Here is a 13,572-nt window from a genome sequence, read left to right as displayed (position 1 = left end):
CAAAGTGGCCCCCCTTTTTTTTTCTAAAGTAAGCTTGGATTTTTTAAATATTTAACATCGTCAAACGCGTATAATAACTAAAGTTATTGATTATTAGCAGCAAAAATAATTACAATAAAAAAAAAAAATAATAAAACGATAACAAGTAATGAACGCTCGTCGCGATAATTATACATCTCCAATTAAACCACAATAGTTTCCCCATGACCTCCGCTGCACTTTCATTACTTACCTTTTTCCGCAAGTACAGCTTTCGAGGACTTCCGAGCTTTCTTACGACGCAGCTTGTGGCACTGTAAGTAGCACTAAAAAAAAAAAGAAGAAGAAAACCTTAGCGAAGTATATAGTTAAGGCTCCCTGGTTTTTCTTGCACTCGAGAGAACCCACTTCGCGGAAAGGAAAAGGGAAAATAAACGTCTACAAGCTATATGTGTGCGTACAAATATTATTCATGTATAGTCAGGGGCGAGGAAGGGGGAAAAAAGTGGCGCGGGTCATTGTGCGGGGAATTAAGAAGCCCGCGGGCCTTACGTAGGTACGTGCACTCGGGGACTCGGCAATTAAAATAAGCGCAAAGGCGACTCCTCTTTCCTCCTTTCCTTTTTTCGCGCCTCGGAGGGGAAAAGAAAAAGGTGTTAATCCGCGCAGCGTCAGAGTTCATTATACGCCTAGTATTTAAGGTGCCCCGAAAAGGCTCGCGGGGCGGGATGGCATGAACATATAATTGCGCGGGGTATAAAAGTGCCTTGCGCCATTAGGCGCTGCTGACGAAGTTCTTGACGCCTCGGTGGTCCGAGGTAAGTAAACAGCTGCCTGCAGTCCGGCGGTGCGTTTTTTTTTTTTTTTTTTTTTTTTTTTCCTCGGGCGAGGTAAGAAAAAGCCCTTGCCTATATTACAAGCGAACACTCGTGTGGCCACCGGTCCGAGGAGTACAAAAGCCTACCAAGGGTACACGTATGTGGCTTTTAAGTATATACATTTGTGGTGGTGCTCGTGGCGACTAACGCGTTTCTTTTCCTTCTCCTCGCGTGTTAAGGAAAGAAGGAAACACCAGCCCCGAGAGCATAATTAATGAGTTCTGTGCCCTGCTCATTGTCTTTGAAAAACCATTAGAGTGCGGTTGTTACACGCCTCGTGGTGCTAAAAATCGTACCTTATCCATAATTTTGCAACAAGTTTATTGGAGAAAAAAAAAATGATTTTTACACTCGTGCCTTGAGTGATGCTTGTACTTGCGTGCAGTGAAAAAAGGTAGGATAATGATGGTGATGATAATGGCCAATTAAATAATGTTAAACGAAAAAGAAGAAATTTAAATTACAGACACACCAATTTTGGCACTGTCGATCGCACTTTGTTATACCATAGCGAATAAAAATTTTGTTTTGTCTTCGTTTTATGTCACAATCTCTTCTCACGAGCAAGGAATCATTAAGTATAACGTATGTACACAAAAAAAGGCTGTAAGAGGGTACAAGCTGTAGTATACGGATAAATCGAGTCAAGCTCTCGGCATTCACTTAATACCCTTATCAGTGAGCGTCAGCGTGTACCTCGTTTTACCTATGCACTGCGGTTAAATATTCAACAAAGACTGTCAACTGATCTATTATTATCACAGGAAGCTCTTCCTCATCCTCTCATTGTCAACAGCTTCGATAGAGTAGCCATTGTGTTCCCCGCGGTCGCGAGTGTGCCATCGGCGTGGAGATATTTTTCGATCCCTCTTTCCCTCCTTCCTACGGCGCTATCGTGTGCTTCTATCAATTTCTCGCTCTCACGCCCCTCTCTCGCGTTCCGTTTGGCATCGATATACATCGTAAAGGTATACATGTTACTCTGTAGCTGTGGCGCGATTGTTTAGAATCACCCGCACAATCGACACTTTCATCCTTTTTTTTTTCTGTGTGTTATAGAGTGTATACTAGAACTGTGCCCGCACGATACAGGGACTAGATTGTTCGAGAAAGAAGGCTTTTTTTACGATCAGCGATGCACGATCTGGCTTTTTTGAACAAAATGAACAATGAATGAATTTCACTATCGCGCGGAGGACGAAGATCAATGTTCCGCGCGTTTGGCTCGTCAAGCTCGTGCTGCAGCAATAAAACTATGACGCGCTTTGCGAAAAATCTTTCTTTCTTTGTGACTCACAATCAAACGGGGGATGAAACTGAATAACGTAACAAAACATACAGGTAGCCACTGGGTGAACGAACTGGTGAAACGAAAAAGGAAAAAACAACAGAGGGCATGTCACGCGAGTGCCCGATGTACCCCCGAAGATTTGAGGAATGAGCTTCTGTGAAGAAAAAGTCGGGGAATGTGATGAGAAAAAAAATGAAAGAGAGAGAGAGAGGATGCAGCACGTACGCGTGTTTGCACATTTTTTAGAGTGGTGGAGCGAGGTCCATATGTATATAATAAACGGAAACTCACGCGGATATCTGAATGAGTTCGCGGATGCAACTGCACTGTTTCGCTCGGCTCTCGACGTGTGCGTGCGCCGTCGCTGTGGCGCTCCCGAGCTTTTTTTTTATCTTCTACTTTTTCTTTTCGTTCTTGAAATTCTTTTTTTTTTTTTTTTTTCTATGTTGAAAAAAAATTGACGCAAAGGAAAAAAAAAAAAAAAAAACCCCAAGTAGAAGAATCCCACAAGCGTAACAGATGTGTATTCCTTGTGGTACGTGTGCTGTTTGGAACAATGAGCTGTCTTGGAGTCCGCAAAGCACGCAAAGCGAAGAGAAAACGAGGGTTTGCATGCTGCAGCCCACCCAAATACTACATAACTTATGTATGTATGTATGTATCTACTGGATTAAAAATGGGAGAAAAAGACCGCACGTATGGAGGGAGGGGGAGAGAGGGTAACGCAGTGGCACGTGCACCATCGTTGCAATGCTCGCGTTGTTATTATGTAGGTACACTTGGCGACCTCCTCAAGTGGACTCGTGGCCACAACTGTATTATATACACGTGCAGTATGTACCACCACAATAATAGAACGAGAATGAGGGGGTAACCCCTTGGTCTAATGTGGGAGGAGAAGCCGTGCACATATTATTCATATATGTACATGGTGTATAGTATGCTCTATTACTTTGTAAATACATAATGAAATCTTTGCAAATAACGAGATGGGTAAAAAAAATACTAGATCTTGGACTTAAAAATTAACGATCTCCAATACGATCATACGATCATACGATTTCCAAAATACTACTCGTAGTTGCCCGCAATTTCAGATTCGATCGGCATTTTTTGCTTTCATAAAAGATTACACCTAACACAGGACATTAATTTTTGCATCTTCACGGGGTGGTAAATCTCATCAAAGTTTTTCAAAGATTTCGCCATGTGATAAAATACTTGCCCTGTGCGCGACTCCGTTCTCAACCCTCGATTTCTCCCTTCACCGGCACATCACGTCGTACAAAATTAATTAAAGTCTTTGCCGACAGACTTACAGGGGGGAGAGGTGGCTGCACCAGTGTTTGCGATGCGTTTTCATCCCCCCTCCCTTCTCATTCCATCCTCCTCCTCGCGACATCCTTAGCTCAAACAATCTCTTTCTCGTCAGAAGAGGGAGAGAGAGGCCCGTGGTTGCATTGTACATAGCCACTTGCCGATCTCTCTCTCTCTCTCTCCAATTAATCGCGTACGTGCACATCCCAACTTCTCTCGTCGGCAATTTAATGTGCTACGGTACACGAAATTGCCATTCTCTTTCATCATCTTCCACTCCTGATCCCATTTTATCCCTCATCCCTTATTGAGTATATATCTTCTACCCCCGATTATAAAATGTATACATTTATACGCACCTGGTTGTAACAGGAGAACCCCTGCGCCCCACCCTCCCGCTCACTTTTCGCGCTCGAAGATTCGATTTCAGCTGTGAGGAACACCATCTCGCGTATAAATATATATCGCGCTCGGTTGCGCGTTCAATGTCCTGTATCGTGTACAATGCAATATACATGTAGCCAACCTGGTGGCGCAAAGTGGACGCGACGTAACGAGTCGGCGCTGCACTTTCCAGTCACCGCGTCCATTCAACGGAACCGCTGCTGTTTTTTTTTCTTCATACCTTACTCTTCCAAGGGGGGGGGGAAAGGGAGATGTTATTCTTGGCAGAAATCGTCAGATGTGGGTGAGATGGGTCTTTTTGTTCACGGCGAGGGTGAAAGTGTTGCGAGGAGAGGAGACGCGCTTTTGCGGAGGGCCATACGGTTTTGTTTTTCTTGAATTCCACCGTCGCGCGTGAATTATTTCCGGAACGGAAATGACACTCGGAACGAACCGCCCGAGTTTATTCTGCTTTGGGCTGTTCGCGCTTTTTTACGGGTATCTCGGGAATATTTTGGGTATCACTCAATCGTAGAGGTAACAAATCAGCCTGACCATAAGACGCTTAAAACCTCCCTCTCGATTTGCGATGTATAAAAGAAAAAAAAAACGTCGTCGCGAGCCATGCAAAGTATGTAAGAGATGCGGAAGAGCAGAGAGAGACCAAATAAATGTTGACGCGATATCTCCCCGGGCCCATACAATACATAGAACAAATTGCAAAGAAGAGCGCCCTGTCTTTTTTCGCGGGGAGCATATAAAAGAGTCGTGGCGTCGGGCAGAAGCAAAGAGACGACGGAAAAATAAGAAGGAGGAGAGTGAAAAAAAAAAAAAAAGAAAGAGAGAGAGACGGCGCACAGCGTCAGCGAGGTGACGGCGTCCTCGATCCGGCGACCCCCCCCCCCGGGGGAGTTGGTCGTCCCCGCCCTCTCGATCTCTCTGGCCCCCAAGGCGAGGATAAAAACTCAGAGACAATAATCCGTCTGACAGCGAGCACGCGCACCTCCTCCACTTTTGCTCTCTTATACTCCGACGCGGCTTATTCGAGCCGATCTCGCTGGTGTACACACGCCACTTTTCGGCATACCCATCTCTCGAGATTCTTTTTTTCGCGCGTACACGCGTTATACCTGTATATACATATGTATATTGTATAAGTCATCGCGTCTCGGGGGGTGATTACATCAATGCATCAACGTTTGGCGATCGCGAGGGGTATAAATTTGTCATCGACGGGCACGCGAGCTTTTTCGCGAAACTTTATGTACGAGACGTGCGCGAGGAATCGAATAAGCCTTTCTATACCGCGGGGCGCGGTAATATCCCGTGACACAGACGTGTTCATCGACGAGCGGAACATCAGCGACTTGTATCGCCCGACGTAAGTACCCCTCGGCCGGGAGTCGTAACTGCACATTTAACGCGCTGGTAATGGATATGGGAGAGTACTTATAATATACACAAAATATGTATGTTTACTTGTGGTGTAATTTTGTCATAATCGAGCTTTTTCTCAAATTTTTCTCAAGAGCTTGTACAATCGAGCGAAAAAAATCAAACACCTTGGACACGGTAATAATCCAAGTAGCTGATGCATCACCACTCAAGTGGCCACTCTTAGCTCCACTGCGCGTACAGGCCAACCTCATTCAGAGGCGTCTTTCTAATTTAACGCTGCAATGAATTCCGATATACTTACTCGGTGTATATTGAAGGAGGGGCGCGTTTGTTCTCTCCTGTGTAGTCTCGAGACTCGCGCGTTATCTCGATCGAGTGGCTGTATAATGGAAATGACGATGACGCGCAGACGTACTCGCATCGTGCACAAGCGAGAGTGTAAGACAAAGTCGGCTTTGTTTGGGTTGTTGCTGCGCCCGTGAGAAAGATGTGTACCATACCCCTGTAACGTTATTGCTGCGCGTGGTATTTTTTTCATACGTGTGGGTGTATAATACACGTATCACACACATATTATATATATGTATATATGCCGCGCGAGCGTCTGTTGTACATTATTCGCCTATATATACTTGCGGTCTTTTTTCCTCATTCGTTTGCTCTCGACTTATTCTTGTCATTTCTTTTTTTTTTCCTTCTGATCCCTCTCGCGCCTCGATGAGATATATGTATATTTCGATGCTAGCGCGTCGAACTTCCTTTGGCGAGATTCTTTTTTTCTTTGCTCGATCAGGGAGACGCGCGAGGGTTTCTGAAAGGGTGATCTTGTTGTGGGAGTCGATGGGATTTTACAGTACGTGCTGGCTTTTTTTTTCTTTTTCTCTTTTTTTTTTTTTTTTTTTTTTTTTTAATTGCACAAATGTTAGTGTGGGTTTTATTTTCAGTCATATAGCAACGTCATCACTACAAAGTTCCTGAAATCGCATACCTACTCGGTCGAGTACTTGGTGCATCTCATTTTCAATTGACATCCGTATTCCGTGCTTTTTCAAAGTAACACATGAAAATGGGGAATCAAAGTATAACCCCAACCAATGCAATATCGTACAGAGAAGCGCACAAGCCTTCGATCAGTAGTAACAGCCGAGTAACCGCAGACGCAGCGGAGAAAAGATCCTCCAGTCCACTGGCTTTTTCAGCTTCGTAGAGTTAAAACTCTGTTGAAAAATTGAGAGTCTTTTTTTTTTCTCTGTTCGTAAAAACCACAATAACTTATAATTACGAATAAAAAAGTTACGGTTGAAGCAACATCATGATGAATATCGACGGGGTGGAAGGGAGCCCCCGGAACATAAAACTACTGCCATCAGTTAATTTTGCTCTCTGCAAAGCTCTGTCCATTCCCACCCTCGGCTTTTCCTTTAAAAGAAATTAAAGGGAGTACGGTTACCAAGTGCGTGTATTTATGGATGTATGTACGTATGCGTCTCGGTAATTGCGCTGCTAAGTTTAGGCAACCGCAGTTGGTGTCGATGCGCCGATGCATATTCAAAATGCTGGCCTCATCTTCCACCACGTATTAATGATGTATAGGCTTACACACCACGGTATGAGTATAAATATATATATGTATACATTAGTTTGCATCTACACGTAGCACGTACATGTTAATTGCACACCAATGTACATATACGTTATGGAGAGAGCAGGGATGTTGTGCCATCACCACCACCATCCATAGTTGCACGGAGAAGATGTGAATGGAAGGGATATATCTAGTAACTCGGATGCTACTGCTGGCATCGCGCCTGCCCGCTTGTATATTTAGCCACAGTGGGCGGTGGGTATAACTGTCACGGTTACCTATACGTAGGTATATAGTATATAATATCATCGGCACATAATACTTAAGTGTATATATGTGCACGTAACTGACCCATGTATATATTATGTGGAAGCCTCTCTATATACGCACAAGTAGGTACTCCTCACGTGGACTGTATATGGTTGTTGCTCTCTTGAATGAATAATGAAACTCCATTGGCCCTCGGGCCGCCAAAACTGCCTGCATTATTTTTATCTTCCGGATGAACTGTATACCTGTGGGCTGATGCTTATGGGTTCGCGAAAAAATCTCGTGCAAAGTGTACACGTATATGCACCGAAGAAGCCGAAGCTACGCTTTATTTTCAAAGCTCTTTGGAAATTGGTGAATATTGTTCGGGACTCCCGCAAGCTCCGTTTGGTTTTGCGATTTTTTCTCCTGTCCTTCATTTTCAAGCGATGATTTCTTGAAAATTATTCTTTCTTTATTTAACTCCATTCCTTGAAAAGCTCCGGTAGACACAGGTATATATACACTTGTCAGCAATCGCCCTTCAAAATGTTTTTTGGGCCATCAATCCGTGCTCTCGGCAAATCGGTGATCAATGAAAGGGTTATTGCCAGCTGCCACGAAACAATGTTATACCCACCGTGTCCAACGAGCATTTCTTTTTCGTTTCCACGTGCAAATCCGCTCCACACCGTGCGATTTCCCCGGTGTCCGGTTACAAGCCGAACGGGCGTCTTTCAACGGCATACACGCGCTCGCGTCTCGGATTTCACCTCTCGAGCTTGCGGCCAACTCCACCCCGTTTCAACGCACCTTCGCGCCACCAAAGCGCCGACGTTACGACAATACCCGTCACCGGTTCAGCAACGCATTATTGCGTGCAAGCTCTCTCGCCGCGGGCCTGCGTTCAAATGCACGTGTACAACAAACCATTTGTCTCCCGGTATATTTTGTAACAGAGGACCGTTAGCTATAGTAGTAGAGCGCAGTACATTTGTGTATATCGTGTACGTATAGTGGTGTGTGCGTAGCGCGAGCGATTTATCGAGCTTTGTTTAGCGGGGGGAGCTTTCTTCGTTTGTCGGCCGAGCCAAGAGTGCCTCGTCGTCGTCGCCTCGCGCCTTTGTGCCTAATTGCATTGATCAACCTGAAATAACTTTCTTTGTGATTGTTAAACCTACCTTCCTCCCTCGTGTGCACTCTCTCTCTCTATCCCCCGATGGGTTTATTATTTTTTTGCGTGCGATATTAAAAAAAGTTGCTTTCTTTTTTTCCCTATACCCCGCCCATTCAAATTGAGCAGCTTCGTCGCTCGTGGCTCTCTCGAAGCACTCCGTGTCCGATGTATGATATGTTGCATTGTGCAACAGTGTGGGCTCTCTTCCTCTCTCTGCTGCTCGAGTACCTACGCGTCCAAAATAGCTCTGCGCTCTCTGGATTTTGGCCAGACCACACACTGTTTCTGCTTTTCAGCTGTACGCCCATGCTAATTCGTCATGCGGCTCAAGTACACGTAACCGTACACTCGTGTACTTACGTGCTCATCACACCAATCGTACCTCATACGATTCTCGAGCAGTTGTTTTTTTATTTTTTTTTTATTGATTCTTGAGTGCTATAGGGGACCAGCGTAGAAAAATAGAGGTATATCTGCGGAAAACGATATTTAAATTTTTTTACAGTATAATAATTTGTTGGGACAAATGTTTCAACTTCAGTAGAGTATACACGTGCATTGGTGAGTCGTTTGCTTTTAAACTCGCCTGATATTAAGTTCATTAATGTTGACCAACTTGTGAAAAGATTAACGAAAATATTTTCAAAAAGCCAACGGCCCAACGACCCCTTTCACTCAACTCTTTTATTCTCAAGTACCAAGACTCTTTTTAATTACGAATAAGAGCCGTTAATTTACCGTTAGTTATTGGGTTAACAGTGGTTGAGGGTTTACGTAGCAATATGTATGGGTATAATTTCTAAATTCACGGAGGGCTTAACATAACATACACGAATGAGAAAGAGAAAAAAAAAAAAAATGTTTACATATATACCAAAAAATTACGTACAATCGGATCTTAAGCTCTACGGTCTCTTTCATTTGCAGGCTTCGTACGCCGGTCAACAGCTGAGCCACGACTCGCAGAGCAACAAGCAACAACAACAGCAGCAGCAGCAGCAACAACATCAGCAACAGCTAGAGATGCAGCAGCGGTTACAGGCCGAGTGCCAACTGGAGCACTTGCTACCTCAGACGCAGGAGCTGCTCAGCCAACTGACGAGGGTCCAACTGGGCTCGCAGTCGCTCGTCTACCTGCCCTTCCTCGAGCAACTCAGGGGCCTCCAGTCCCTATCCTCTCAGCCGGCGTCCATGCCCGGACAGCCTGGCTCCGCCACTGCCGGCAACAAACACATCAACTCCATTGCCAACGTATGTACATCATAATAACAATAATATACCTTTGTAGGTGCTTTAGGATTATATTAAATTGGTATATACCCGTACAAAAGAGTTGCATTGCTATTACCTTGTGTTTCTTATTTGATTTCCACGCGGTGGAAAGATCATTATTTATTGTCCAATTCCCTGCACCAGATCTCACTACGTTTGTATATTGAACCAAATTCGTGTACACCGATAACACGTGATTCTTGTTCCTGCGATCGAAGCGTACATACCATAATTTCCATGAAGTCAATGTACCATAAATTGAGTTTTGACTCTTTTTCTTTTTTTCACGAGTAAAAAAACTACGTAACCGCACCCCCCCTTGTGCTTGCAGATGATGAACCACCGAGAAAACTTGAGCTGGGCGACGTCGCACCTAGCCCAGATGTCGAGTCAACTGGACGGCAGCGGCAACAAGGAGCGCTCACCGACGCCCTCGACGACGGGCGCACCATCGAGCGCGTCGACGCCCGTAGTTCTGCCCGCAACTCTGCCCCCGGATCCCGACGCCCCGCTCAACCTGAGCAAGCCCAAATCGTCGAGCTCGTCGCCGAGCGGTGACTCCCCGGGCGCTTCCTCGGCCGTCACTCAACAACAGCAGCACCAAGTCCAGCCCCTCGCTGCCACGGCCCCCAAACTCTTTCCCCCTGGCATGCCGATGCCGGGCAATTTTCTGCCTAGCTTGCCCTACGCCGGACTGCCGCCCCACTTTGCCAACTCCCTGTCGTCGCCCAGTGAGTATTTTGGACGTTTTTCTTTTCTTCTTTTTTTATCATTTATAACGTTAAGGTAGTGAATTTTAATTGCTTACCACAACGACAAAGTAATTTTAATTTGTAAATGTGATGAAAATAAAACAACATACGAACTTGTGAGGATAATGGTTTGTTAAGGTGTAGCTGGTTTATCATCGAGTAAAAAGCTTTTTGGCAAATAACAGAATTTTAATCAAACTTCATGTTGTGCGTGCTCCGTCTGACCAAAGCCGCCTGTGACTACTTGGAACCAAGCACACCTGAAGGAACTCTGTTTCGCACTCGCGCTAAAACGCTCTACCGCTAAATTTATACTCTCGCATGACTCTCGTGACGTGTTGTAATTGCATAGTTTTCCCCCTCCATGTAATTATATATACGCTTCCAAGTGAATAAACTTTGTAGATTTGTAGCGTGAGCATGAAAATAGACCTAAAGACTCCCATCGATTTTTTTTTGTTTTTTTCCGAACAATCAACAGCAATAAAGACCTCGCTCATTTTTAATTCCAGTGGGCAAAGTGTTGAAAGAAGAAAACAGCAGCTCCAACCGAGACACGAGCGTGGGTGGTGGTAGCAGCAGCGGTGGAAGCGCCGGCGGGGCACCGGTGACCGCAGCCCCGGGCAGCGCGACGGCCGCGGCGATGGCGGCCAAGCACTTTGCCATGCACGGTATTTACGGGCTCCCGCCCCCGAGCACCGGCGCCATGCCACCCTCGCCCCAACCCCAGCGACAGATCAAACAGAGCAAGGACGAGCCCGCGCCCGACGAGCGCGACTTTCTCTCTTCGCCCGGCTCCACGCACAGTCAGTGTATACCACTTTTCTCTTCTCCCTTGTTTTTTCTTTGTACTTTTTTTTTTTTTTTTTTTAACGAGCTCCCTTCGCCCGTGTTGTTACAGTGTGGCGCGATCCGTCCTACAACAAGGTCTCGGAGGACGTAGCTGAAAAAGGTGAGTCCATGCGCCGATTGTATAAGCCGCGTATGCATATTATCGTGATTTAGCGCAACTGTATGATGTGTGTTGCATTTGTTTCCAGCTAAAATGGTGAGGCAGCAGAAACGGGAAGGCGAAAACAAACCACATATCAAGCGACCCATGAACGCCTTCATGGTGTGGGCCAAGGACGAGCGCCGAAAGATCCTGAAGGCCTGTCCCGACATGCACAACTCCAACATATCGAAAATACTCGGTAAGTGTATACTTACACGTAGCAAAACGCCACAAATTGATGATACATCCACAATAATTGCAACTGTGTACGATTTCCTGCGTCTGTCGCAAAACAGGTGCTCGATGGAAGGCGATGTCAAACTCGGAGAAGCAGCCGTACTACGAGGAACAGTCCCGACTGTCGAAGCTTCACATGGAGAAGCACCCGGACTACAGGTACCGGCCACGGCCCAAGCGCACCTGCATCGTCGACGGCAAGAAGATGCGGATCTCCGAGTACAAGCTCCTGATGCGCCAGCGCCGCCAGGAGTTGCGCCAGGTCTGGTGCCGGGACGGCAGTTCCGACGGCCTCGGCTTTCTCTCGCCCATCCAGTCGGAGCTCGGCTCGCAGCAGCAACAGTCCCACCCGGGCGGCAGTGGCTTAGGGGCCGGGCCCTCGGGTCAGCAGGCCTCGGTCTCGCCACCCGGGCCGATGCTCAACGGGGCGGGCCCCAGCGGCTCCGAGCACTCCTCCTCCTTTTACTATACTCAGGACAGCCTCAGTCCTACGGACGTGATGAACTTCTCGCCCGACAACTCGGGCTCCGTGGGTGGCTACGACGCCAGTCCCCGGCATCACGTGGACGAAGATTGAAGCGCGGCTCCGGGTGCGCCAGCTAGCCTCTGGCAACCCGGAGCAACCAGACTCGGAAGCCACGATCTCTTCTGGTGAACGCAGCCGCCGCCACTTGCCCCTGCGATCTCCAGTACGCGTCGTCGTTGACAACTCGTTCTATCTCCCCGCTATACCCTCTCGTATCTCGATTATCGTCGCGACAGTCCCGCCGGGGAGGGAAACGAGATGCGCCGCGTCGTTTGGACTCGGGCTGATGTATGTCTCCGTTGATTGTGATGTTACAAAAGTCTGACCATCTACGACGACGACGACGACGATGATGACGAGACCCTCGGGTGTCAAGTCTCTACGTGCCATCGAGTGTGCCCTCGCACGCCTTTCCTGTGCCAGGGCTTGGTTGAGCAAAGGCGTGTTTCACTTTCCAGCGACTATGAGAGTGGAAACAAAAAATCATCAGAGTTATCATTGTCTTGGAAGAGTCGCAATGGCCGAGGCGCTGCGTCGAAACTAGATCACTAGGGCTTAATGAATTAACGAAAAGCCGATGCACGTCGGTGCGAATGATGTGCGATCGTGCGATACGTATAATGCGAATGCCGATGAGTACGTATAGTTAGCATCGATTACGGTACACGTTGCCGTTAACACTTTTTTTTTTTTTTTCTTCGTAGTTGAATGTATAGACGGTCAAAAGTGCAAGAAAGATGAAAAAAAAAAAAAAGAAAAAAAAATGCTTACACATGTGATAAGTGGTTTCGTTTTCGTCGCGCACATTGTATAAATAAATAATATTGATGCACACGTGCACTTTATGGAAAAAAATAAAGGGAGCGACGGAAAAAGGTGTTGTAACTATCGGAAAAATCTCCTTCTGTTGGCACAGGAGGATCCACATATAGGCTTTAGGGTCACATAGTGGTATAGTTTGTAGACAAACCGGGGGATGGTGAAAAATTAAGGTGGAAGCGCCGAGTTGCCGATAAGTAAGTTTGTGGCAAACAACGTTGATAAGTATAAAAAAATATATCATGTCTCGGATTTTTGGTAGTGATGTTTCGAAAGATTTCGGAATCAAGACTCGATTGAAAAGGCGAATCTCGTTCCTATTCATTAAATATACATATTAATATTATCTCTAGCTTGTCCAGAATGGAGCATGACTTGAGGCCAGGAAAAAAAAAAAGCCCGCATTCGTATTAATAATACTCGAAGTAAATATTAGCAGCATCGCGTTTCGCAGCATCATCATCAGTGTATGAATAATAATAACAATAATGATAACATTAAATACTCTACACGTACGTCTAACACATGTGCTCGTTTGCATCGTTTCATCCACATTTTTGCACCTGCGCATATTATTTTTCGATTATTTTTGGATCTAATGTACGTAAAAGTCGAATGATCTGACGCTTCCATTGAGTTTTCTCATCTTAGATTAAAGTCAAAGTCCAGACTCCGAACTTGCATGAAATATATTACTCGTGATGATGATTTCGG

At 45.9% G+C, this 13,572-nt stretch overlaps 1 protein-coding gene across 1 annotated transcript in view; it reads left to right on the top strand.

Annotated features, from left to right (window-relative positions):
• The window catches only part of Sox102F (transcription factor Sox102F), a 57,926-nt gene extending 45,136 nt beyond the window's left edge, over window positions 1-12,790 (top strand). Inside the window, exons 4-9 of the mRNA XM_014361687.3 lie at window positions 9,186-9,509; window positions 9,862-10,261; window positions 10,795-11,088; window positions 11,184-11,234; window positions 11,323-11,475; window positions 11,573-12,790. Of these exons, the coding sequence (XP_014217173.2) occupies window positions 9,186-9,509; window positions 9,862-10,261; window positions 10,795-11,088; window positions 11,184-11,234; window positions 11,323-11,475; window positions 11,573-12,090 (1,740 nt within the window). The 3' untranslated portion in view covers window positions 12,091-12,790. The remainder of the gene's footprint in view (window positions 1-9,185; window positions 9,510-9,861; window positions 10,262-10,794; window positions 11,089-11,183; window positions 11,235-11,322; window positions 11,476-11,572) is intronic.
• Window positions 12,791-13,572: the final 782 nt, after the last annotated feature.

This window comes from Copidosoma floridanum, unplaced genomic scaffold (genome assembly GCF_036245765.1).
Source record: "Copidosoma floridanum isolate Cflo_tuat_1 unplaced genomic scaffold, Cflo_Japanese_pri ptg000030l, whole genome shotgun sequence".
NCBI lineage: Eukaryota > Metazoa > Arthropoda > Insecta > Hymenoptera > Encyrtidae > Copidosoma > Copidosoma floridanum.
This window is presented reverse-complemented; position numbering and strand designations above follow the sequence as displayed.